This window comes from Dryobates pubescens, chromosome 25, assembly GCF_014839835.1.
Source record: "Dryobates pubescens isolate bDryPub1 chromosome 25, bDryPub1.pri, whole genome shotgun sequence".
Classification (NCBI taxonomy): Eukaryota; Metazoa; Chordata; class Aves; order Piciformes; family Picidae; genus Dryobates; species Dryobates pubescens.
In genome coordinates this window covers 10,972,889-10,999,414 of record NC_071636.1, presented here as the reverse complement: position 1 = coordinate 10,999,414, position 26,526 = coordinate 10,972,889, and the positions used below count along the sequence as shown (strand labels likewise).

Here is a 26,526-nt window from a genome sequence, read left to right as displayed (position 1 = left end):
GTGCGGCGTTTATACCTAATTATAAATGCTCTGTTTGACAACTGTGACTTTCAAAGCACTTAACAAAGAGAGCAGCATCATCTTCATTTCACTGATGGGATAAACACAGTCAGGAAAAGTTACTTGCTGACAGTTAAGGTACCTGTGACCTGCTCACCTACCAGGGTGACAGCAGAGCAGTGTCACAATCATGTCTGTGCTCCTAGGAATCCAAAATGTCAATAGTCGGTGGCAGTTGATAGTTGCTGCAGTTACTTGGCTGCAAAGTGCCACATAAAGTTAATTGTTGTGCGTGCATCCCTCTTCTAGCCAGCAAATTATCTGTCCCCAACCACAGAAAGTGGAGGACAGGATGATCCTGGTGGGGTGATATGAAAAGACTTTTGAAAGATAGATATTTTGTAAAAGAAATATGTATGTATGCAATATGTGTGTATCTAAGTGTGTGCTTTTATATATCTAAATATATAGGCATTTATCACAGTATCACAGTATAACTAAGGTTGGAAGAGACCCCAAGGATCATCAAGTCCAACCTGTCTCGACAGACCTCACGACTAGACCATGGCACCAAGTGCCACGTCCAATCTCCTCTTGAACACCTCCAGGGACGGTGACTCCACCACCTCCCTGGGCAGCACATTCCAATGACGAACGACTCACTCAGTGAAGAACTTTCTCCTCACTTCAAGTCTAAACCTCCCCTGGTGCAGCTTGAGACTGTGTCCCCTTGTTCTGGTGCTGGTTGCCTGGGAGAAGAGACCAACCCCCTCCTGTCTACAATTACCTTTATATACTCAGAGACATACACACCACTGATAGGATCTGTCTCAGAGGGAAAACTCATTCTGTTTGTCATGTGTCTTTTTTTCACATAGGATTTCTCATATGAGCAAAGCTCTGCTTGTTTAATCACCACTACAGTACTCATAGTACTCACAGGGAGCCCTAATTGTTACGTTGTTGTTTAGAACCCATGTCAAAAGAAAAATGTGCGCAAAGTTCTTGTAGGAAATTAAGATTTCTCATTTATTTGGGGGGTGGGGAAGGGGGAATCCAACAAAACTAAATTATTTTACAACTTACTGGCAAAGACATTCTTGCTACATTACCTATTTTAAAACTCACATCTCATTCAATTAAGATTTCATACCCTTGACAAAATCATGCTGTACTGAAAAAAACCCAACCAAACAACAAAACAAACTATTGCAATAGCTGTTATATACAAGCCCATAAATAAACTGCAAGATTCTCAGGCTTCAAAAGACTGAGGACAGGAAGAGATTGTTTAAAGATTCATTTGAGCATTTCTTACTCAGTACATTTGCTGCATTCAGTAACAACAAAAATACATTAAATCAAACAAAAAAACCCCAAAAACACCCAAGAATGGACTTAAATGGCAATGGAACACATTTATACTTTGTGGGGTTTTGACTAGTTTATCAAAACCAGAAAAACTCTGTCCCCAAGCTCGTATTATAAATAGTGTTCAAGCTCCTAACCTCAGGTGACATAAGCAACAAGATAAACTGCTTCATCACAAGTAACATTCCAAAGTTAAAGCATGGGACACAGGTTATCCACTGTGGATCTCACAGATACAGGATAACAAATGCTCCCCCGATACACCATGCATCTATGTCACATTCTAAAGTACAAACCCAAACCCATTTTCATGCTCTTCTTAGTTTTGGTGAACAATATTTAAACTATGGTGTATACCTGGATGAAAATTAGATTTAGCCCTTTTATACTACTGTCATTTTGTCCTGCCATTTGTGTAACACGTGTCTTTTCAAATAGACTTTGGGTGGTGACAAAGATGACCAATATACATCAGCACAGGAGGAAGTGCAGGCAATGAAAATTGCATGGAGGGGAATCTTCTTTAAAATTCAGACTGAAAAAAAGAGAAGCTTTGATATGACCTCTGGTTCATCCACAGAAGTGGTGTGCTATAATACAGCAATTAGAAGAGAAATGATCCAGGAGGGTTTCAATCTATATCCATGGTCACAGTGTTAGGGAAGGGAAAAAAAAAAGAGAGAAAACAACCCCAAAAAAATCCCAAACAACAACATAAAAACCACATGCTCCAGTATAAAAAAATATGCTTAAATATGCTGTTTGTACACAAAACAAACACTGAACTCTGTTATCACAGTACTGCTCTGTTACAGTCTTCTCCATACATTCTGAGGGCTCCTTCTTTTGGGAGGAGGGAGGAAAGAAAATCATTCTAAGGCCAAGAAAAGTCTATATATTTGCATAGCTCTAAGGCAGTCCAATGTACAAAAGGCTAGGGAAAAGGCATACAAAAGTTAAAGACATAGCCATTTAGATATTCAGCTTTTAGTGACCTGCCTTCTAGAGTGCTCAACAATTTGAGTTATTCTGCAATAGGAAACAAGGTTAGAAGCCTATATAATTCATGCATGTATGTGTGTGATATGTAGTGTGGCACATTCTGCTCTGTTCCAGCTGCACAAACCCAGCATCTATGTGGTGAAACAAAGATAACCGTCGTAGAATGTTTTAATCTGTAGTCACAGGAAAACTTGAGTGCACTGCAGGGTTTCAGTTTGGTGACTGTACAGCAGGTCTTGGCCAGGAAGTGGAGAAGGCTGAAAACTGGTCCAATATGAAACATATTTTATTCTTGGTGCAGGAAGAAAAAATTGAGAAAATTTGTTTTGAATCAATCAAGCCCAAAATGCATCAATGGTCTCTAAACTTTTAACTCTATGCCTTTTGCTTGAAACACTTCACTAAATTCAACCCTAATAGATGAATGTTTCCTGATCCCTGTAGATCAAGCCACAATTTACTTGTATTTTCTTTTTGCACAATTTTACTATCCAATAAACAATTTCCACCCTGCACGTTAGGGTGCAAATGCCTCTTCTCCTGGAAATCAATAGCAAGTATCTTGTTAGATTCGCTGGGACCAGAGGCAGTCTGAGCTGCTGAAAATACAAACTTTTAATTAGGGGGGGAAAAAAAGCCCACACCACAAAATGTCTTAGTGGGGGAAAAAAATGAGGTTGAGGATTTGCCTGTTGCCCTCTTTCTGCAATACTTAGCCCAGTGCATTGGGAAAGCTGATTACATCGGTGTTTCCTACAAACCAGCATACCCAGTCTGTTAGGGAGACAGCTACTGCAAACAAGGAATAGCTGAGGATAAGGAGATAAGGCTGCAAAGCCACTCTGGGGGTGGTGGTGTGGCTCCTCTTTGCATGTTGCTCTGAAGACCCTGGCTGCTGGGTAAATCCTACAGCAAGACACAGACTCGGGATCTCTGAGTTGGAACGTTGGAAAGGTACAGTCTTGGCACAGCCCAGATTGCACTGCCTTGAAGTCCAAACATTCCTTCTGCAAAACACTGGTCAAAAGAAAAATTGCAGTGCTTTGTCTTCTCCTTGAAGACACTTCATAGCAGTACTAAAGCAGAAGCTATTAAGTGCTGAAGAGTTTAAAACCACAAAAGGCTCTGCAGAGACCTATTGAAAACTGCCAGTAGGTTAACAATACATAGACTTATTTGTAGTCAGGCTGTCTTCACAGTGGATCATCCTGTTACATTTTTGTGATTAGGATTCTGTGGCTCGATTTGACCAGCAAAAGCAGAAAGATAAGTAAGTCACAGTGCCAGGTTTTGGTTTCCAAAAGATACAGAGCATTTGCACAATGAACTTGATGGACAGGTTTTGATTGCATCCAAAAACTTCAGTCAAAGCAGGACAAATATTTTGTGTTGCGGTATGTCAGCAGACACAGATCAGTGATAGTCTGCGGACTGCCATAGGACAACCTTAGCCATTTTTGTCTTTTACAGATATGATGTAAACAGGGCTATCTAACATACTAATAGGTCATGTATTACATGCTACATACATTGTTGATGTGCATAGAGACGCATGGCTGTGTCAGCTTTGCTAATACCGTGCCCCTGCTGGGAGCTGAGTAGCTGGAAACGGTCTCTCCCTCAAGTCCTGGCTTCCTTGTAGCATTTAAATTAATCACCACACTACCTATTTTGATATAAGCTTCACTTTGATAATTGGATTCTGTAAGGTAATAAATGTAAACAGAGAGTGCACAGCAAGACCAGAACAGCCCCATTACAACATCACAATGGGAAGCATTTCATTTTAGAGCATAAAAATCCATCTTTCCAGAGGTATGTTGCCTCATACCTCTACAGAGGTATGAGGGAGCTGGAATGATTCAGATAGCAATAAGCTCTTTTTGTGTACCTAGTGTTTTCATCACTGCTGACAAAACCATCCAGTGTATATTTGTGCTAGTTGTTTTTACAGATATTGCTAACAGCCAAGTGGTAGAGTGTGTTACAGTTTCAAAGGCAAGCAGATAAGGGCTATTTACTCAACAGAACAACATGGCAATTTCCAATTTATTAGGCAGTGATTTAAAAAGTAGTTTTCTACCAGTGAGGGGGAAAAAAACCCACACACACACAACAAAACAACTGATGGACACTGTGTCAGAAGTCCTGAATGTATGGCTTGATTTTCACTGAGAAGCTGGCATTGCTGTCAGACTGCTGATAAATCAATGCGGTTGGCTGAATTGGTGCTTTTATCCCAGGTGTTCAGCTTTGTGGGACTTGTGCCTGGCCTGTGCCCAGTCATCTGGAAAACAAAACAATATTGAAAATAGATTTATTGATTTTTGCTAAGCCACTCTTGTCCAGATGAAATAAAAGCTTGAAAGCATCTGTTTACGTTACAGCGTTGTCGCAGAGTCTTGAGAGAATATGCCGTCAAGGATTCTTAAACAGTTCTTGCCAGGATCTCAGGTGATTGACAAAGATCACTTAACTGTACCTGGTACTTCAGAAGTCTGGCTCTTTATAAGAACAAATGTCTTTTTCCTCAAGACCATTTAAGGAGCGCTAGAAAATCAGGTTCACATGCTGACTTATTTAAAAGTTTATCCTTCAGGCTTAAATGTAGAGGCTTAAATGTAGAATTGCCCTATCAAAAAGCCATTATCATCGCTGCCAAAATGCTGCTTGAATGCATAATGTAAAGGCCATTACAACCTGTGGGAGTAGTCCCATAGAACTGTACTCCAGGGTTCATAAACCTTTGTTTATTTTGATAGTTTACCAGAAAGCAGAATTTTGTTCTTTGCTTTCAAAAAAGATATTGTAGCTGCAGGTTAATATTTGCTGATTCCACCTGTCTACACCATGCATTAGGTTAGGTACTAAAAATACCCAGGTGCTTTCTTGTGTCCTGTTCTTTCCAACAGAATGTAATGTGGAACACAATTTCAAATACAATAGGGAGGGGAAGAAAGAAAAACCACAGGAGAAATACTCACAATGTCTGAATTGAAGGGTTTCACATTGATGTTTCGAGTTGAACTACTGGTAAGGGACCAGACCTTGGTTTTGTGCTTAAAGGCAGCTCTAACCTTTGGGGGAAAAAGAAAAAAATGGAAGAAAAAAAAAAAACCAACAACCAAACAACCACACAGGTAGAAGATTTCTTTTTGAAAAGATTGTGTTTATTTTTACTGTTGCAACCTGCAATCATGTCCCCATTTTCCTTCCTCCACATTAACATAACTATTCTAAAACCCATTAAATAATCTGCCCCTTCGTTCTTCTTGTTATTTATGGTCTTACTTTAAAATGTAACTTTACTTACCATGTACCCACACTTTAAGTGCAAAGCATTTGTATGCTTTTATTTATGTCTCATTTCGCTAACAACATTTCCATGCTATCAGGGTTATCCCATCCTCCTAGGTATGCCTGTATGGCCATTCATCTTCTTAATAATAAAAAATAATACAGAAAAAATCCCCAGACTGCCAGGCATGTAATCATACATCCCCAATACTTGCAGTCCTGGTGTGAAAGATTTCATAAGGTGCCATGACACTGATTTGCAGCCACTCACTAGGACACTTTCCCATTTTCTAACCCAGGCTGGACCACAGGCCTCCTCCCTTTGGCCAGACTCTCCTGGAGCTCACACAGCCCTCACGCTACCTGTATGCCATGAGATCTCAACCAGCTGCCAGCCTTTTGAAAACTGAAATTGTTTAAAGATGTTGGATGAAATTCCCTAGAGATGTAGGAAAGTTCTGCACCAAGGTGAAGATAATCAGCTGCATAAAGCAAAGGTGGTAAGACAGTCATTCTTTAGACAAGTGGATGAGATTTATCAAGGCTTACTGGCTAGAAGTGATTGAAAATTGCTATGATGTTATGATAAAGAACATCTTGCCAGAAGGAGCTTAGTCTGCAAAACACACAAAATAATCTTTCCTTCCCATTCCACACTGGCATGGCCTCAGCCAAAGAACTGTGTCTATTGTCCCAGGAAAACCAGGGATCAGTTGAGATAACTCTGAAGAGAGTGCTGAGGATGATCACAGGTCAAGCAAGCACAAGAGCAGGTTGTTTAATCAAAAGAAGAGGCTAAGAGAAGACAGTCTTAGTCTTCCCTTTCCTGCAGAGAGAAAGGGAATTATCTACTCTATATTTATAGCAGCTAAATCAGGAAATAAGAAGCTCCAACTGCATTAAGAAAGATGAAAACTATCATTCAGGTGGGGCAATAGTGAGGCACAGAGCTAAACTGCTAAGGGAAATCCAGGGGCTTCAATGACTGAGCTGTCAGGGGTGACACTGGACGTGTGCTGTGGGAAAGACTGCTCAAGTCCCCATCAGACCTGTTCTCCTCTGCTTCTCTCTTTGTGTGCATTCCTTGTCAAGGTGCACTGGGAATAAAGATATTTTTTTTTTAACCCAACCACTTGGAAATCTCTGCTGAATTCTCTTTACAGTATCTGAGCTTTACTTCTATGGGAAGAATGACATTCTCAGGAAGAAGTCTTGCAGTTTAGCTGAGGAAATATTTTAGATATGCAGAGTGTAGGATGAGCCAAGAAGGCCTGCTCTCTGAAAATGACAGTTCACATTAGCTGTATCCCACCTGGGTTTTGAGGATCCACATTCTGAAAAGTTTCAGAATTTAATTTCTCATGAGGCACCTGGAAAAATGGCAGCAATTCAAATATTTGTATTTGATGTCAGACATTTCAAGCCTGACAGCAGGGAGAAAGCTTTCTGAGCCTGAGGGTAAATAGAATAAAGAAATATTTTTCCTCCTTACCTTTAACCTGCCCGCTTAACTTTGGTTGATTTCAATAAAGATCAAGAACTTCATACTCAGTCCTGACTCTCTAAACTGATTGTGGCAAAGATTGTATTGATGTACCAAGACTGGTTAGGTTGACAAATATTAATAAAGAGTGTCTCCCCAGAAGAGGTGGGGTGCTATTGTCGCACAGGAAGAAGCAGCAGGCTATGGGTCAAAGCTACTTAACAGCTGTGGGACAATCAAAGCCATGTGGGGATTCACTGAGCTGTGCCCCCTGTCAGTGTGCTGGAAATGGTTTTCATAAGCAACTTCTGTTATCAGCAATAAATGCTACCAAGTGTTTTCTGCTATCTGCCATGAAGGGAGAGGTGACTGCAAGCTCCAGACGCAGCAAAGATGGTCTCCACAAGCCCTGTGCACATACGCCTTCCCTTGACTTTACTTCAGTTGCTCTGGGACAGCCTTAATGCAAAAAGATGCCTCTTGATCCACTATGAAATCCAGAAGTTCCTGCCAAGAAAAATACCTAGAATGTGTTCCACTTTGTTTGGTTTTCCACTAGGGCCTGGACGAGCAACATCCAAAAGTATGCTTTTCTGAGAATGATATTTATTTTCCTCTCTGGAACTGCAGAGCCAAAGGCCCTCCAATGAGGACTTGCAGAATGAGTCCTGCTCCCACTGTCAAAGCATCTTCCCTTATCAGCACAGCCCATAGCCTGCTCATCCCTTCCAGCCCTCAGGAGTGCTTCTCTCCTCAGTCTTCAGCTGCTTTATCCTTTTCTGGTTTTAATCCTTTCTTATGTTAAATAAAATGAATGTCAAGCACGGGTCAAAATGCCAGCTGTTTTGAAGTCATTAACTGTCTTATATTAATTGAAAGGAAAGAGAAAGCAGTGGCATAGCAGGCAGAGATAGCGGAGAAAGTCTTTTCTTGCTTTGCACATATTACTTGGATGTGGTAACACTGCATTTGTTAGCACCATTTGGTTACATACCTCTGAATTCAGAAGACAGTGAAACAGGAACATGAAAAATCCCTGAAAACAGATGAAAAGGAGAAGGGTGAAGACTGACTGTAAAGAATGAAATACAGTAAGGTATGTCTCACAGTATTATATAAAGTAGCTGGAGATGTATATATACCAAAAAGCAGGCAAAACTGTGACCCATGTTAAACTGGGGACACCTGCAGCATTAGGTTACTGTGAAGCTTTACTGTGGACCTTTTCCTGTGAAACAACACATCCTAAACTTAGGGGTGCTAAAGGAAAAAATCTTGCTGAAGAGATGCAGGAATTCTGGGATTGTAATTGTTATTCAGAAAAGAATTGCAACACACCATAGAATTATGCCTCTGCTGAAATGTCTGCTTAAAGCTAAGCAGATGCTTACATTCGCTCTTGAACACAGATATTTCTCTGGGCTGGTCTCTGAAGAAGATGAGGATCTAGTTGGTTGCCTGCAAGAGTCACTTGCAGCATGCAGAATAGCTCCACTCTTCTCCTTATGCTACACTTTCCCCACAAACTTCTGTTCACTTGCATTTAGCTTCAGTAGTGAAGCCTCTAACTGACACTGAAAGATTGTTCTGGTGTCTCTGCTGAAGGATCTTGCCTTTGGTACATGGTGCTGGAAGAATGAATGTCATTTCTCTGTCTCAATTATAGCTACTGGAAACACTAAGGAGTGGGATAAAGGTTCTGTTCACACAGAGGCTAAACAATTGCCAGCACTGCATGGTCACTACAGACTTAAAAGAGCGAGGAAGGAACATAGAACAAAATCCAGCAAACACAAGCATGTGAAAACATCACTAATGATCCATTTATATGATCTCAGCAGCAGTTCAGTAGCCACAACCCTTCCCACCAGGCACTTACCTGTAGTGAATTGAAAACAGCAAATATATACTGAAAAACTAATGCATGAGCATTGACAGCCAAAACCCCAAAGATCCATGAGCTTCCCAAGATTGGTAAGAGAACAGCAACAGCTTTAGCTGTTAGTCTGAAAGAGAAAATGAAAAGATGAAATGTGATGAGAGAGTGAAAGAAATTGTAGCCCACATACAAGGTATTTGTCAGTGATGTCCTGGCAGTAAGACAGAGTATGTGCAACTCTCCTCACCATAAAATTCTTTCAGTGGGCAAGTCTCTGAGCTACTCATTCCTCATCGGTGAAAACTGGGGTAACAGAACTTTAGTGTCACATGGGATAAATACAATTTGGGAGTAAGTAAATGGGGGTGCAGGGGAAGAGATGGAGAGACGGTCACATAACTACTGCAGCCTTATCATCAGTTTACAGTGAAGTATCACTTCATCAGTGAGGAGTCAAGTGTAAGAGACAAAAACAGAGGGCAGCATCACAAAGAGAACAAAGGCAGCATCACATGGGAAAACCAAACCCACTCTACAGCACCTAAAAAATCCATTTGCTTATCACTACAGTGGAGTCAAGACAATATGGTATTTCTCTTCTAGAAAGTAACTTGGGAGTATTAATCATCAAAAACAGGAAGAAACTTGATGTACCTCTGTCAAATCCTCTAACACCCCAGTATTATTCTGCCACTATCCTGCTTTGTTCAGACTCGATTCAGAGAACCATACTGAAATATCCTGTGCTTCTTGGAGGTCCCTTGTGATATATGTTCACTCTGCTTAGCTGGGAGGAATTGGCAGAATTCCAATAAAAGATGGTGTGACAGCTGAGAAGCTAACAGCACTGAGAAATTATGAGAGGGTTTTGAGCTTTCCTTGATGAGTTGTGTGCAGGAAATTTGTTAGAGTTGAAGATTATGTGGTATCCCGGAGAATTAAATGATCACAGAAAGTTTTCTGCAGTAGCAGAATTCTATAGACCAAATTTTGTATAAAGAGTAGACAAAGGGAACCACAGAGAAAAGAGAAACATTGTGTTTGGGGTTGTGAGATCACAGTTAGGTCTTTTCAGTATATTCATAGCCTTCTACAGTAAACACCAAAGAACTTTGGTTCTTTGTTGGCTCCACAAGGAGCTCATTTTCTACATCTGTAACAGGAATTGAGGGCAACCAAAACCTCACAGAGCAGCCAGGACCCTGTAGAAGAGGTATTAGCAATTCTTGTATCTTTTCTCTGCTTTGACATCAACATTGCTTAATGTCTCTCTGTAACTGAATACTACTCAGCCACTTCCAAGAAAGGCAGGCACAAAGATTATTGCTTATCCCACACAATTGTCTTCTCCTTATGAAGCTCTCAGAGCATCGACTCTGATTCATGCTAATGAATTGTTCTGAAGAATTGTACTTTTGTGTCTGAGTATACCCTGTAATGTTGACTTCAAGAGTATCATAGTAATAGCCCTACAGAGCGTTTCTAGTATAATCACATTAAAGTAGGAGCACCAGGATTACTGTATGCAAGTCCTTGTAATCTAAAAAGGATCTTCTAAATTCAGAGAAGATCTCTCTGTTGTGGACTGTTACATCTGACAACTGAGATGCAGCCACTTGTGCAGGAATTCCCCAGTAATTTATGTGGTGAACGATGGGAGCATGTATTCAGAGAACAATCACTCTGCTTGACCCCTGTAGTCCTTCCAGTCCCTCCAGATTTTTGATTAAAACAACCACCACCTCTATAGCTCATTTTCACATCAATTTGATGCAGTATAGGCAGGTATGAAATAGAGCAGGGCCAGGTGCCCAGGGAAGTTAATAAGTCATCCTTCAATTTTCCCCCATGAAGTGCTGTACACCCAGTTCACAGCACTGGGCAACCCAAAAGAGTTCATGGTGTTTGTCTGTTCTGTAATCACTCCAGCCCCACTATGATTCCCACAGGGCAAAACATTCTTGCTGCCAGGACACTACTAACTAGACAGCCCAGTGCAATTTTGCCTGTCAAGGATGAACAGACATCAAACCTTTGCACATCCAGTCACCACATTTTCAGTGACAGCTATCAAAGGACAAACTCTTCCTCCTAGGCAGCTGAGTACAATGTTGGTGTTGACAAAAAACACAAAGGGACCTGTCTCCATGTGAAACATCTTGAACCAAACAGGCAGAAGGACCCATTCCCTGCTTACCAGAGCACTTATAAACAGTTAAACTTTACTCCTGTTGTAGTCTGTGGGATAGATGCACAATTAAATAGGTGCTTAAAATATTTCATAAAATCACAGAATGGTTTGGGTTGGACGGGACCTCCAAAGGTCATCTAGTCCAACTCCCCTGCAGTGAATAGGAATATCCTTTACTACACCAGGTTGCTCAGTCCAGCCTGACCCTGTATATCTCCAGGGATGGGACCTGAGCAACCTGTTGCAGTGGTCCACCATCCTCATGCTAAAGAACTTGCTCCAAGGATCCAGTCCAAATCTACTCTCATTTAAAACCATTGTCCCTCGTCCTATCACTCCAGGGCTTCTAAACAGTCCCCCCCCCCAGCATTCTTGCAGGCCCCCTTCAGGTACTGGAAGGCCACTGCTAGGTCTTCCTTGGAGCCTTCTCTTCTCCAGACTGAACAACCCAAGTTCCCTCATCCTGTCCTAGTAGGAGAGCTCTTTCAGTCTCCTTATCCATCAGGTCCATGTCTGTCCTGTGTTGGAAAGTTCTTGACGGAGCAAAGTAGCCAAATCACCTTTCTCAATCTGTTGGCCATGCAATTTAATCCAGGGTACAACTACAGATAAAGAAGCTAAGAAGGAATTTAAGGTAGTGAGAAACTAAAAGTCAGCCCATTCTTGATGAAGCTATATTTTTTTTCAGAAATCAGCAGGTCTCTCTTTAGCTGGAAGCCTATGCAAGAGAGAAAGTTGTTTTAGGGTGATTAATGTCCTACTTGTGTCTTTTACCCTCTTGTACAGATAAAAGTACAGGATCAGGAGAGAAATGAAATAGAACTTCATGATGAGAGACTGCTTGTAATTACAACAAACATAAACCAAATGAGAATTTTGTACAACACAATTCAAAGAAGAAATCTTTTAATTAAACTCAGAGACAAGACATCTTGTTCATTTGAATGACCTGAGCACACACTTTATTATATCCCTGATTAAAAGTGTGTGTTGAAGAACTGCAGAGGCTTCTGGGTTGGGGAAGAATATAGGTTTTTAACTATTTTGCTGTACTAATTCATATCTTTATGTCCTTGACCATGAATATTTCTGCACAACTCCATTTAATTCTGCAAAGAGTATATTCAGCTGGAAAATGGAATACCTAAAAGCTTGAGTTCTCCTCTTTAATTTACAAACGCACTTTAAAAGATATCATTTGAAAACAACTGCCGGGCATTTATTTTCACGGATCAAGAATGCTTCTGGATATTTTGCTGCTAAGATTAAAAGTTCATCACCTCAACTCTATCATAAGACATAAGACTCTGAGAAGCAGCCAGCAGATCACCTCCTGCAATGAACTTTTTGCAGAAAGGCTGATATCATCCTACAGAGCCCTTTTGCTGCAGGTCTCGGGGCAGACTAGGGGGAAAGACACAGAAACACCTGGCAGATAGATTAGATACGTTCAGATTCCATGATGTTTTAGCTGTTCTCTCTAACTTTTATACAGCGACTGATTAGTATGCCCAACACAGCTGCGCTTGTGAAACTGTCTTCATTACAAACCACCCTTTTTTCTCTTTTGTTCTCACACTTCCAATTTTTGTAACATTTACAGTTTGGAATATAATTTTCCCTAGCCAGTTTGTTGTCAGAAATAAGCTTTCACTATTTATTTTTGAGTCAGAGCGCAAAAAGCTTCATCTGTAATTTGTAGTTGGAGGCAGAATGGAGACAGATACTCAGTTTCAATGTTTTCAAAATCATTCTTACAGTTTGGATTGTTTCAGGAGCCTTGCACATCAGACATGCCTTATGTAATGTAAAAAACAATGTATTAATAAAGACTGCTCAGTCTGCACATGAGCAGCAGAAATACAGAGCTAAAAATGAAAACAAAAGGCAGACATGGGATTTTTCATGCAAATGTATAAATGTTTCATGCACATCCATTTAGAAGAGCAGCCATGTGAAGGTAGAATTCATTTAAGACTATCTAAGGGTCAGCTCTGCATATGTATCACTTAAATCTCATTAAGTCTTTTTTGTGCGTGTGTGTCTAATTACCACATAGCTTTCTATGCTTCCATGCTCTGAATTTCATCTTCTGTTTGAAACTATTAGTTCAAAGTGTTTATGAACTTTACTCACCGAGGAAAGGACTCAGCTCTATTATTTCTGGTCCTCTCTTTTATTTTCTTCCATTTACCCCTCCCATTCCCATCCTTATTTCATTTTGTCTTTGAACTTTAAAAGAGAAAAACACTAACTGTAAAATGCTGCATCAGAACATCATTAAGGTGGCAAGGTTAAAAAGTCTTGGAAATACAAAAGTTAATGTTCCACTAGGCACATTAATTCTGACACACTGCACATACTTTATTTTTTTTTTACTCCCATTGTTCTTTGCTACATGAATATTTTAGTAGATTAGTTCTAGTACACTAAGATACAGAGTGCAATCAAATGCATGTTGCTTTTGGAGAAGGAATACTGCATGGCTTAACTGTGCAACCTTAAAAAAGAACTCACTACCATCACTTGGGCTTTATATTGTCCCACCAGGACTTCATAAACCTTGCTAAACTCTTTCTCTGTCCTTGTGCCCTAATGTATCAGACAACAGGATGGCTATTGCCTTATAAATGTCCCTCTAAATTTCTCCTGTGTGCCCCTTCTCATGCTCTGGCCTGTGAAATTGGAAGTAACCAACAAGCCTGTTTCTCACATACACTATAAAAAAATCAGGTATTGTTACTCTTCTGCAGTCTAATAACATCAAATCTGGTGAGGTTTTTGTCTCTCTGCATCTACATACAGTGAATGATCAGTCCTGGAATTAATTATTTAGGAACAAAGCAAAACCATAACAAAAGATTTCTTTTCTCCTGTTATTACTTCATAATATAGAGAAGTTCTGGAAACACAAAAATATCTTGAGTCTGATTAAATTTTTATATCCAGTGTGTATGGAATAGCCTTTGGGATATCACTAGCTGTATATAGCCTATCTATCAGTTCAGTTTGCACATAGGGTTGTGGCTTACTCTGCCCCAACACTAAAAATCTCCTCCTGTGGCCTGCAGAGACTTCTGAGTCACTACTCATCAGGAACCACTTTGGCATGACTTGATTTCATTCAGGTTTGGGTGGTTGTTCATTGCAAAAAGCAAGCAGCAATGCATCCATGCTGCACAGTACCACATCCATTGCTACTGGACCTGAAGAGGCTGCTCTGCAGACACTGCTGGTCCTTGGAAGTTCATACATCATGCCACTCACCCGAGCACTCATGCATGAATCCTGTTCTTGGGGTGGGGAATTCTTAGAAAATCTTTAGTTTTCTGATATACTTCCTGCAGGAGCAACATCAACTTAACCTGTTAATCAGGCTGTTCATTTAACATGAACTCACCATTTAAATCTGTTGAAAAAAAAAGTGTCTTTCATCTATTCACTCCCCTCTTCCCCCACTCCCCCCTTCTTACATTAAGAGATTCTAATTCCTAAGAAGCAACAAACCTTGCCCACTAAAGATCTCCCACCCTTTGTTTGGTTTCTTTTGTTTCAGCATTCATATCAGTGCAGGATTTCAATATTTTGTGTATGTAGCTCAGCCAGATGGACCGCTAGTCTGTGCTTTATACCAGCTGAGATCCTGATCAATCCATAGAGGAAGGGAAGTTTTCTGAGTTCAATAATTATCATAGCTGTAAGGATGTCCTGGCATTCAAGAAGTAAAGGTTTCAGCACCTCTGTGATATATGTTCATTACCAATGTCATATAAAATTACTGCACTGTTGAAGTTACTAGGAGCATTTCACCAAGAGCAAGGTTGGGCCTTATAGTTTTATTGTATTTGCAATTGGTTTGGAATAGCTCCACTCAATTGAGATTGCTCCCTTTCCCTTATTTAATCTCTGCCCTTTTCTGCTATTGCCCTGAGCAGACTGTCAATATCTTACACTGATGCAGAACAACTCCACTGACAGCTACAAGAAAGAAATTTCACTGCTTGCAGAAAGAAAACTTTATTACTTCTGTGAAGGGAACCCCTAATTCACAAATCAATTTTACTGCTTATATATGGAGCACTAATCCTTTTAAGACTTCTGACATGCACTTCTCCATCATGATGCCTGCTGAAGTAAGAACTAAACTCAGACCCAGAAGCCAAGTTTATATAATAATTGGAGGAAATACTGTCTAAAAAAAGCAAAAATCCTTCACAACAATTCACCAAAATTGCTACCCTGACAAATAGGCCTTTTAACTGAAATCTCTCTCTTGTTTCTTAAACTCTTCACTAGTCACTGTCAGCAATATCCTTTGTACTTTATATAAAAATAAATAAATCCCAAATCCTCTAAGTAACATTTAAAACTAATGCTGGGGGAAACTGAATTTAGCTTCAGTTTCCCATTTGTTACAAGCAGAGTTCACTAACCCTGGCGCTGGAAGCTGGAGAGCTGCTGGGAAACCACATGTAGAAATTCTGGCTCTGAATGAAAACATTTTTCATTCACGTTCAGCAGCACTTCCAACATGCACCTTTGCTCCTTCTGACCAGCACTCAGGCTTTCAGTCCCACTGGTGACTAAGGAGTGGCAGTTTTCTGACCACAGCTTTCAGAAGTGCTGCTGCTCACTTTGTTGCCTGATTCTCCAAGGAGCAAACCCAACACTCAGTGACTTAGGTGGTGAGCTGCTACCAACAACAGACGAGTGGAAGAATACCGATAATGACGCAATTTTTGTAGTGAGCTAACCAACGAGCTTCAATGAGAACATACACAAGATCCAAAGCCACTGATGTAATTTGAAGTCTAAAGGATCAAGCTCCCTTTCACTCCTCAATAAAAAGACAATCAAGTCTCAGCAGAGTAAGGCACTGTGGGTGGTATAAGTAGCTCAGCAGAGGAGCACAAGTGAGGCTTGAGCATCAAATCACTTGGGACCCCTTCAAACTTAGCAACCAATTTACTCTGCATGTTGCATGTGTGTGACATTGAGAGTAGGTATTTGTGTGGTTTTTTTTCAAAAGGAAATTAATCTCTGAACTCTGCTAGACATCTTGATCTAAAGTGTAGAGCTCTCATCTCCGAAAGGACAGACAGGGTATTTTAATTCTGCCCCTGTCACTGAGCAGTAGCTCACGAACTCCTCCAAAACACACATGAGCTTTTTTTCTCCTCCTACTCTTTCTTGGCTGTATAGACAATAAGGCTGATGGAACAAGGAACGCCTTTTAATTAGCACATAGACAGTTACTACCCTAATCTCAGGTGATTTCTAGGCACAATTATAATAAATTAAAAGAGAAACAACAAAACAAAACAAACCCCTTGCAGATGCTATTCCCCATTTTATTATTTGTTATTTGCCCTTTCAAAGCAATGCTGTGAAATAGAGTAAGAAATATTTGCAGACACTTCAGATCATTGCTTTCTGGCAGATGCCGTATATAATGCAGGGAAGATGCTGCTAGTCAAAAGTATTGCAGCTATGAGGAAAAAAAAAATCTAGGCAGCAACAGCAACTATTTCAGATTGATTTTTTATCATGTGAGTGGGAAGGGAAGTGGTATTACTCCTCTTCTGTTAGGTTCAGTGGAAAATACCCAGCCCACACAACACAGACCCTCACAAGAAGGCAGATGATGCCAAAGAAGTGGTGCTTCTCATAAGACTTCCCAACAGCTAAAGCTGCCTGTCACAGACAGAGAATCTGCCCAGAATATGGGAGGTCTGCGCTCAAACCACTCTTCTGCCTCAGGGACTGCAGTTCCCTTTTCTCTAGAAGAACATTTTAACTCCCTGCTTGAAGCTCATTCTTGCCTATTGAACCTGTTCAGCTTACACTAAATAATTAAATATTCACTGGGTCAGAGTGGGAAGGTGTACTCCACAGATCAGTCAGGAGGCACTTCTCTCTCAGGAGAGTCCTACCTAATCCTTGCTTTATTAATATTTCTTATTTTATATTAAATATTCAGTGAAGTAGGGAGTGAAATCCAAGCCTCACTTCAAACCCCCATCAAGCCTGACAAAATAACGGACATGACCTGAAGGGGGGTACCTTGAGAATTTTAATGTTGAGAAGGCAATTCCAGGGGCTAGCAGCACTGACTTGATTTCAGCATCTAACCAGGGATTTAGAAATCTCTGTCTTGCTGAGGCCTCCCACAGATCAAGTCCAATGTCATGTCTATCACTTCCTGATCCCAAAACTACAAAAGAAAAAAAGAAACACTTCCCCAAAGTAAGTGGTAAGTACTTAACTAAAACATGTCCTTCTCCTTGTCTTTAATGCAAGCTATTAAAAGAGTATAAAGAATTAAAATGTAATGTTCTTTCAAGCTGAATTTTCGGTGGTTATGATTTTCCCAGGGGAACTGAACTTGCAGTGGGATTTTTCCATTCTCTTTCTAAAATTCCTCTTTCCAACATTTTTTGACACTAATTCTCTCACTCCACTGCTGCTGAGACAGCATTTTCTACTTTTCTGTCCCCAAGCTGGAGGTTAGAGCTAATTTTCCACTGAACTTTGCCACTGAGTCATCAAGGAAAACAAGAGCTTGCAGTCACAGTAAAAGAAAGTTCACATCCAAACAAGGAGAAGGAATTTGAATGAGGAGATCTAGACCCTGCTCGGAGAGTCTTTGTACCCCTGGATACCCAGTTGTCCATGTATTCATTCCCAAGAGATACCCAAAAGCTTCCCTGTCCTTAGTGAAGTTGTTTTTTCAAAGGTGAGTGAGAATCTGTGCCAGTGAATAGTCTTGTTGCAGATTTATGCTTTAACCATCAAAACATTGTGTCTCTCTGCGCTTGCTTTCATGTTCTGCTTCTACTGGAGCATCACTTGAACCTCCGGCACAGCCCCAGTGTAATGGAAAATGTTTCCTCTTTTCACACAGCAACCTCTAGAAAGAACATTCAGTTTCAATATTTCCACTTAGTTGATCATTGAAGATTGTCTGAGCACCTTCACAGGTGAGCAATGATGCAGTCCTTCTTTGTAATAAATTCACAGTCAGTGATGCATTTCTTTCAAATCCAGGTAGACTAAAGGGGTGGCTGTTTGCTTCAGTCACACATTACATCCTTTGGAAGTCAAACAATTGTGGCTGCTAAAAAATGTGTCATGGCAGACTCTGGTAATGGGTGACAGGACAAATTTCCCAGGAGTTGGTATTGACAACGACAGTAAGGTGTCAAAATAGTCACATTCTCAGAAAAGCATGTGGAAAATGAAAGCAGCCTAAAAGAAAAAGGAAAAGAACAAGCTGCCTAAAAGAAAAAGGAAAAGAACAAGCCCTCATCCTTACAATAGTGAGGATTCATGGTTTCTTGAACACAAACTGTTCACTTCCCTGTTTCTTACAGTTCTTTGTTAAAAGTTGATTTGGGAGTTACTTTAAAGGAGGTAAGGGGTGGGGGTGGGGGGGGAAGACTTCCACTTCAGGGGGTCTTTAATGGGCTTACAAAACCAGACTGACTGGGAAGTCTGGAGGGATTCATTTTTTGCTCTAAAAAGGAAATAAATGGCCACATTCTAATGGATCAGATCTTTTTTGGATAGCAAGCTATTATTAAGAGGCAGGGTTTTTACTCCTGTTTTTCTCAGTTTGCACCCAGGAGAAGTGCAGCCTTTTTTTTTTCTTACCATCAGGCAATAAAAACTATGCAGGAGCAATTGGGTTTATCCATACATGGTTGGCCACAAGCTTGTCCTGAGTTCAAAAAGTTTATGGTACAATTTATGCTTCTAGATCAGGCAAAGATATCAAATAATTAATTGCCAAATATGACCATACATTTAGTTATGGGAACAACATCTGAATAGGATAATCTAACCTTGGCTGCTCTGGATGCACTGCATATGTGAAAACAGATGTTCCTTCAGACTACCCCTTTATTCTAATGGGGACCTAGTGCCTAGCTCTGCTTTGGAGTCAGTCCAGGAGAAGGAATTTGTTACGACAGCTTATTCTCAGAAAACTCATTACCTGCCTATTCCAAGGACAAGGAAATGAAAATGTCCCAAAGGTCTAGATCCTGCCTGTGGGTGCCAGATGGACTAGGCTAGATGTCATCTACTTCTTTTCTCCAGCATTCACACCTAATTATTTCTTCGACTACAGTCTCCATTGTTTCATCCGTTTTCATAGCTCCCAGTGCAGGACTTCTTCCATCTTGTGACAGCTTTCTGTATGGAGTACCACCCCTAGGTACAGTGTCAGTGTGAGCCATGAATCTACATTAGCCCAACACTTACTATTTTTAATTGGCTAAATCTCTGCAAGTCATCTTGAAACAATATCCTGAAAATCAGTCTTTTTGCAGTATTTACAGCCACCTGAGCCTTTTTTATAGTTATTATATCATGCAGTGAAAATCTTTGTTTGCCCAGCAGTGGACCAAGATGACAGACTCAGCACTAATAAAGAGGGATTGTCAAATTACAGAAGTTATGAAAAGGACCTCATAGCGTTTGCGTTTTCCTTACATAATGGGAGATTTGAGGGCAGAATTCACATGACTGGAATAGTGATATGAAAGGGTATGGCTTGCTCAGAAAGGACATGCAGGGAGAAAGAAAGGGCATATAAAAAAAGAAAAGGTAGACCTGCTCACAATCTATGGGCAGACAGAACTTTCAAAAATCCCTCTGTAAAGAGAAAAGCAAAGGAAGCAGGCACAGTATGGCACCACACATCTAGTCTGGCTTGCCAAAGCAGGTGGCAAATGGGGATGGGGCCTTTTTTTCTCCATACATATCTCAAGACTTGTTCAAAGCACAAGATTAGGTGTTAACATAGAGCTAGCTTCATTTAATTAAAGATAATGAACTATGGTTTATAAAGTTAATTTTTTCAAGCCATAAGGTTGCAGCCAGTGATCTCATCCCGTGACAACTGGGATGTCAAAGCACCAACATTAGAAATCAGAAGTAGCTCCTATTTTGTGTTCCATGATGGTGATGCCTGAACTCGAGCATCAAGCTGAGCTTTGGGCATCAGCTGTCAAGAAAAGCACAGTCCTCTGGCAACACTCTGGAGGTAAGCAACAAAAATGATTAGAAAATGTGGCCTGCCAAAAATGGGACAGGTTTTGAGTTTATCAGTTTGAAGAGAAACAAAATGTTCTCTGTGTCCTCTGGAGAAGGACAGGCTCACAGCTGTTCTTTCCTAAACCGTCCTTGTAGAAATGTGAGGCTTTTTAAAGAGAACTCATTAGGTTAAAACCAGCTAGCTATACACTGGAGAGACTCCATTCCCAGAGGCTTTCACCAGTATAAATGATTGTGCTTTACACACAATTCAAAATGGTCAGGAGCAATTACACAGCCAGTTAGCACTGTTCAGCTGACAAGTGGCAACAAGCTTCATAGCTTGGTAGTTCTGCATGCATGGGAACACCCAAGAAAAGCAACCTGACAGACACAGGGCTTGTTGGAATCTGAAGGTTTGGGAAATATTTCTGGCTCTTAGCTTGAACTCAGCAGGGCTCATAGTTTAATTTAGGATGACAAATTAACAATCCCATCAGCCCATACACAAAATTTCTGTAGAATAACATTCACACTCCACCCCCACCCCAAGAAGCTGAACTCTGAAAATGATCTCTTGACCTAAACAGTCTCGGTGACCTCTAATTATGCAATGATATCAACAGAAAAATCATTCTCCCATTTCCATGGCAACAGTACCAGCGAACAGCAAAGCTATCAAGGTCAAGCATATAAACTGAGAAAGAAAAGTAATTTTCTGTGTAATGGTTCATATGAGCTTTAACTGCAGTGGTGGCAAATAAATAGCCCTACAGTTGCTTGATCGCCTGTCTAAAATGTACATAAGGGGGAAAAAAATAATTGCTGAACTACAACTACAGTCATACTGCCTTGCTGTCTGCTTTCTAAAAACTGCTAGGGACTGCTGCTTTGGAGGAGAGCATAAATGGCAGAAAAGCATTCAACTGTGCCACATTGTAATGTGGAGACCTGCATTTCTTATTAAGGTGGCATTAAAGAAGCCAGGAAACATACGTGGTTTATAGTGTTTAGCAAAGGCAATGTCATAGCTGATGTAGCACTTGCAGAAATGCCCAGTTCAAAAACTTAAACAAAAGTATTTTCCAATTTGCCAAAATCAAAACTGGTTCAATTCCCACCTTCTCCCAAGGACCTCCTTGCAAACAGAAAACACGGAAAAATCTGTGTGCTTCCCTACTAACCTCCTTATAGCATCCAGGCTCTGGTCCACTCCTCTGTTCTTCCCCATTCCTTGGCAATATTGGTGAGGTCTCCAGGAGCAGGAGGTTTGCAAGGTGCTAGTTAACTGTCTCATGGGGTGCAGGCTGGCTGCAGAGGCAGATGGCTGCTGGGGAGCTGCCCCAGTGCCAGTGCACCTGCCTGAGGCTCTTTCTGGAACTATTTCAAGCACTTTGCTTTAGAAAGATGCAGTATTGGCTATGGTTGCAGTTCCATATACATTAAGAAAATGAAGAATAGAATGGAATGGAATGGAATGGAATGGAATGGAATGGAATGGAATGGAATGGAATGGAATGGAATGGAATAGAATAGAATAGAATAGAATAGAATAGAATAGAATAGAATAGAATAGAATAGAATAGAATAGACCAGGTTGGAAGAGACCTTCAAGATCATCGCGTCCAACCTATCATCCAACACCACCTAATCAACTAAACCATGCAACCAAACACTCCATCAAGTTTCCTCCTGAACACCTCCAGTGATGGTGCCTCCACCACCTCCTCGGGCAGCCCATTCCAATGGGCAATCACTCTCTCTGTGTAAAACTTCCTCCTAACCTCCAGCCTAAACCTCCCCTGGTGCAGCCTGAGACTGTGTCCTCTTGTTCTGGTGCTGGCTGCCTGGGAGAAGAGACCAACCTCTGCCTGTCAGCAACTTCCCTTAAGGTTGGATGTGTTAAATCTCATGCCATTGGATTCTGCCCATCTGTCCAGCCTGTCAAGAAACAGACCCAGTGGCCATATATTTTTCAGTTTCTGAGTTTAGGGTTTCCTGATTCTCTTGCTCTGTAAAGCAGGCTCAGACAACAGGTCCTCACAGGCTCCTTTGTGTTGCTCCATACATATTTATGGCTGTCTTATTGCTGATTATTTTTTTGAACAACTAATCTGAATCTTTACTATCCTTACTCAGATGAGAACACCCAAGGCTTCTTTGTTCTTTTACTGTATTCAGGCATTCCCTAGCTTACTACTATCTATATTAAAATAAAGCAATGAACTTGGGAGGGTAGCTGGAGAAGCTACGTGAGCCTTGCTGGGGCCAATACGCACAGTGGAGTTAAAGAACGTGGCTCTTTATAATTACAGAAGCTCACTTCCAAAATCTCACCATTCATGACATTCTCATGCTTTCAATTATCATCTGACTTAACTGCCTTTTGGAGGTGGTTTTGTTCAGTGGGTTTCAGTTTCTTGCACACACAAAAAAGTATGTTTCTGCCTCATCTTTTGTAATTAAAAAGAATTTGACATCATTTCCAATTTCTCTTTCCAAAACACTTGCAACATAGCTATAGTCAATGGCATTCCTTTCCTTACCTGAAAACAGTAACTAAAAGTTCAAAAGGACTTTTGATTCTGGAAGATGAACTTCTCTTTGTTGTAATTAGCCATATTTTTATCTTTTATTCAATTTTACTTTGAGAGAGCGTTGTCAGTAATATATGTAAATCACACTTAACACAGAGCTGTGTCAGACTGGGTGTTGATTAACAAGGTTGCCTAGAGCTCTGTAGAAGGTGCATGCTTAAATAAGCATTTACTTTATGCAGTGGTATTACTACAATATTTGTCTTATTATTCTGCATAAAGCTGACACAGAATTTTAGGATAATAAATTAGACCAAGGATGTAAATGCAGCAGTTCAAGCAAACTCTTGAAGTTGTTGCTGTTCACAGTGAATTGTACCATTTCATGATGAATGGCCAACATTTAATTGTTACACTGGTACCAGGCATAAAGCCATGACTCATAACATTGTCCTCCTCCTACTGGTATTTTCATGGCTTAAAATCAGATGTTAAAAGACTGAAAGCTAAAAACAATTAGAAAATGTTTAAGACAGTAGAATGTGAACTTCAAAGCTGTTTCTGACTGTTGCTATAATTCTAAAATAAAGAACTGCTGTCCTTTAGATGACTTTGCCATGGGGTGGACACATCACACCTGCATTGTTCCCATATGCCACAATATCACGTGGCTAACAGTGTCTTTGACCCAACTCCTGTGCATTCTGGCACCTTTTATACCTCAAAAGACTCATCAGGAATCATCCAACTTTAGGCATGGGGCCAGCAGAGAGTCTTGTTCTCATTGAGAACATATAAATCCTAATTTGATTTAAGGAGGTCCAATGTTAATGTAGTGCACCCTCAAACTGCTGCACAGAACAGCTTTCACCTGCAGCGACTGCTTTTAACATTTGTCAGGGGCTGATCAGGTGAAATCAAGAAATTGATTCAATCATAGATCAATAAACACAACATAGGTTTCTAGACACAGAAGATGAAGAGTAGCTTGCTATGGCCCCTTCTCTCATACCCTTCCCCTCCATTACTGACTCAGATGTGTTCAGAGCAAGGTTTCATCATAGGGATTTAATAACCAAGTTTTAATAAATCTCATTCTATCCTAATGCTCAGATATGAAAACAAACATGCTTAAACATCTCTAATGAGGAGTATTAGATCTTTCACCTGAGAAATCCCATCATCTCTTAAATATCAAGTTTCCTAGTAGATTTTGTACCTATATGCTGTGTCTTACTGTTCTTCCTAACACCAGAAAGAAAGAGGCACATGAGTATGAGGGCTGGTGTACCTTTGGAACCCACAATCAACAGGCCCTGATCATTCTGGAGCACCAAATCCTGCTTAAGGAGAAACAACAGAGAACAATGCCCACAAAGGATGATTTCAGCTCAAAAGGAGACAACTAAGAGGGGGGAAAAAAAGTAAGTGTTAGAGCTCACAATGTCATCATGTTCAGCTCAGCCATGATGCAGAATCAGTTGTCACTCTTGGCACCACAATTAGTCCTGATAGACATTTGTGCAACCATTTGTGAAAGCTGTTCAAAGACAGAAGCACAGCAGCCCTCCAGGTGACTTAACCCCATTGCTTTTCAACTCCACACACCCCGCTCCAACCCACCCCACACACACACTAATGGAAACATAAAGATATTTGAGTTTTTCATCAGTTTAAGCCTATTACCATTTGCCCCTTATTCTGTGGTTTTGCAGAGCAGAGTAGCCTGCTCTCTGCAACTGTTTTGCATGCTTTAAGCTTTTATTACTCCTCCCATAATGTGCCTGAAATGTGCCTGAACAATTGCAACATGGCCTGGAGCCTTTCTCCAGTGCTATGACTTGGCATCTGTGGTAGAGAAAGCACTGCCATTTCTGTTGTTATGGTTCTAAAAGATTAGCACTTCCTCATTAATACTCTCATTGGCACCACACAAAACCATGTATTTTTAGTCTAAAACTGTGAGCCCAATACAAAGACACCCAACCTGCATTTGTATTTGTCATATCCAATGAGCCAAAACTTTAATTGGGTTGAACACATTATCATTGGCAGTAGCACTTCAGCTCACTAATTGTCATTGCTTAATACTTTCATTTTAATTATTTCCTTTATTGCCAGTCAACTCTTCTCCTTCCCAGAGTTTCCATGAGGTACACCATTCATGCCGTTCGAAGCCACGCTCAATGAACACGATTCCTTACATACAATTAGAAATCATCAAGGAAAGGAATCACTGAAAGCATATTTGGCCTGTCACACTGCTCTTCCTAACTGATGGCTCTCCTTCAGCAAATGAGAAAAGCTCATTTTCAACAGAGCACATAAAAGCAGCAGCTCCATTTCTCTGAGGGTTGCACTGCAGCATCTGCCACCCGGAACAGCACAGAAAGGATTTTCCAGTGCTAGGGATTTTGAATCTGTAGACTTTCAGAGGAGTCTGCAGATGGTACCTTGCTCCTCACACCTCTTAGAAAGTAGAAAAAGACAAGAAATTCTGCAGTAGTATCATAAAGTGGTGGAATTTTGTTATGGAGGGAGATTATAGTATCTCCTTTGGCAGGAGAGCTCTCATGAGAGCTTCAAACAAGTGCTGTGATTGACAAGTACATTCTGTGAAAATGAACAGCTGCAAAGAATCCTTAGAAAGAGAAGTTTCTGGACATGAAATAAGAATGGAATCACATGAACAAAATGCAAGCAATACACAGTACCTTGCAGAGTAATGCCTAATGTTAAAAGCACCAAAGCCCTCATCACTAACTGGTGGCACTGGAGACCGAAGATGACTGGGCTGAAAAGCAGGCAGGATGTTTATAAACAAAGCAAAAGAGCAATGAAAAATCATGGCACAGAACAGATCATTGATTAAATGGGTGAGCAATTTGCCACAGTGCATTGGGTGTGCTGCAGGGATATAATAGATGGCTTTGCAAAGTGCTTAGGAATGGTCAATTACACGGTTAAACCATACAGATGTCTGCAGCACCATGAGCTGTGGGAGGACAGCCCTCTTCTATTTGTATCTCTCAAAGGGAAACATTCCTCTGTGCAGCTTCTGTTTGGGGTTTTTTTGGGTTTTGTTTTGTTTTCCTACAAATAATCAAAGTAAGGAATAGATCTGCATTAAACCTACACACTCTGGTTTCCATTTCATGCAAAATAATTTATGCTATGTTAAACAAACAAACAAACAAAAAGGCAGAACAAGCTATCACAACAGGTTTCAGGACTTGTTTTTCCTTCTGAGCTTTGTTTTTCTCCCATAGAATCATAGAATCAGTCAGGGTTGGAAGGGACCACAAGGATCATCTAGTTCCAACCCCAATGCCATGGGCAGGGACACCTCACACTAGTTCAGGCTGGCCAGAGCCTGCACTGCAGCAACTACCTTTTGTCCCAGTTTTCAGTCATTCACTTAACTAAACAGAAAAATTGTTTTTTTCTTCCCTCAATAGAGAACTAAGAGGCTGGTTTATTATTTTACTGAGTGAAGATTGAGATTTGAGGGATGAAGGAAATGAGTAAAATGAAAGAAAGAATGGGGGAAAATGCTAAGAAATATTTCTAATGTTGTCATAATTGCTTTCTCCATGGATGATTACGATGGCTATCACTTCTGGTTCACCCTCTTCTGAAGTGTACACTTTAGAAAAAATATAGAGGTTTTTCCAACTCATTGGACCATTTCAGAGCAAGCAGTGAGAAAGCATTCGGCAAGAGCTGG

General features: G+C 40.6%; 1 protein-coding gene across 1 annotated transcript in view; it reads right to left on the bottom strand.

Moving 5' to 3' along the window:
* Positions 1-3,858: 3,858 nt before the first annotated feature.
* ADGRD1 (adhesion G protein-coupled receptor D1) overlaps positions 3,859-26,526 on the bottom strand; it is a 158,489-nt gene continuing 135,821 nt past the window's right edge. Inside the window, 4 exon segments of the mRNA XM_054173241.1 lie at positions 3,859-4,660; positions 5,358-5,450; positions 8,148-8,189; positions 9,033-9,159. Of these exon segments, the coding sequence (XP_054029216.1) occupies positions 4,565-4,660; positions 5,358-5,450; positions 8,148-8,189; positions 9,033-9,159 (358 nt within the window). The 3' untranslated portion in view covers positions 3,859-4,564.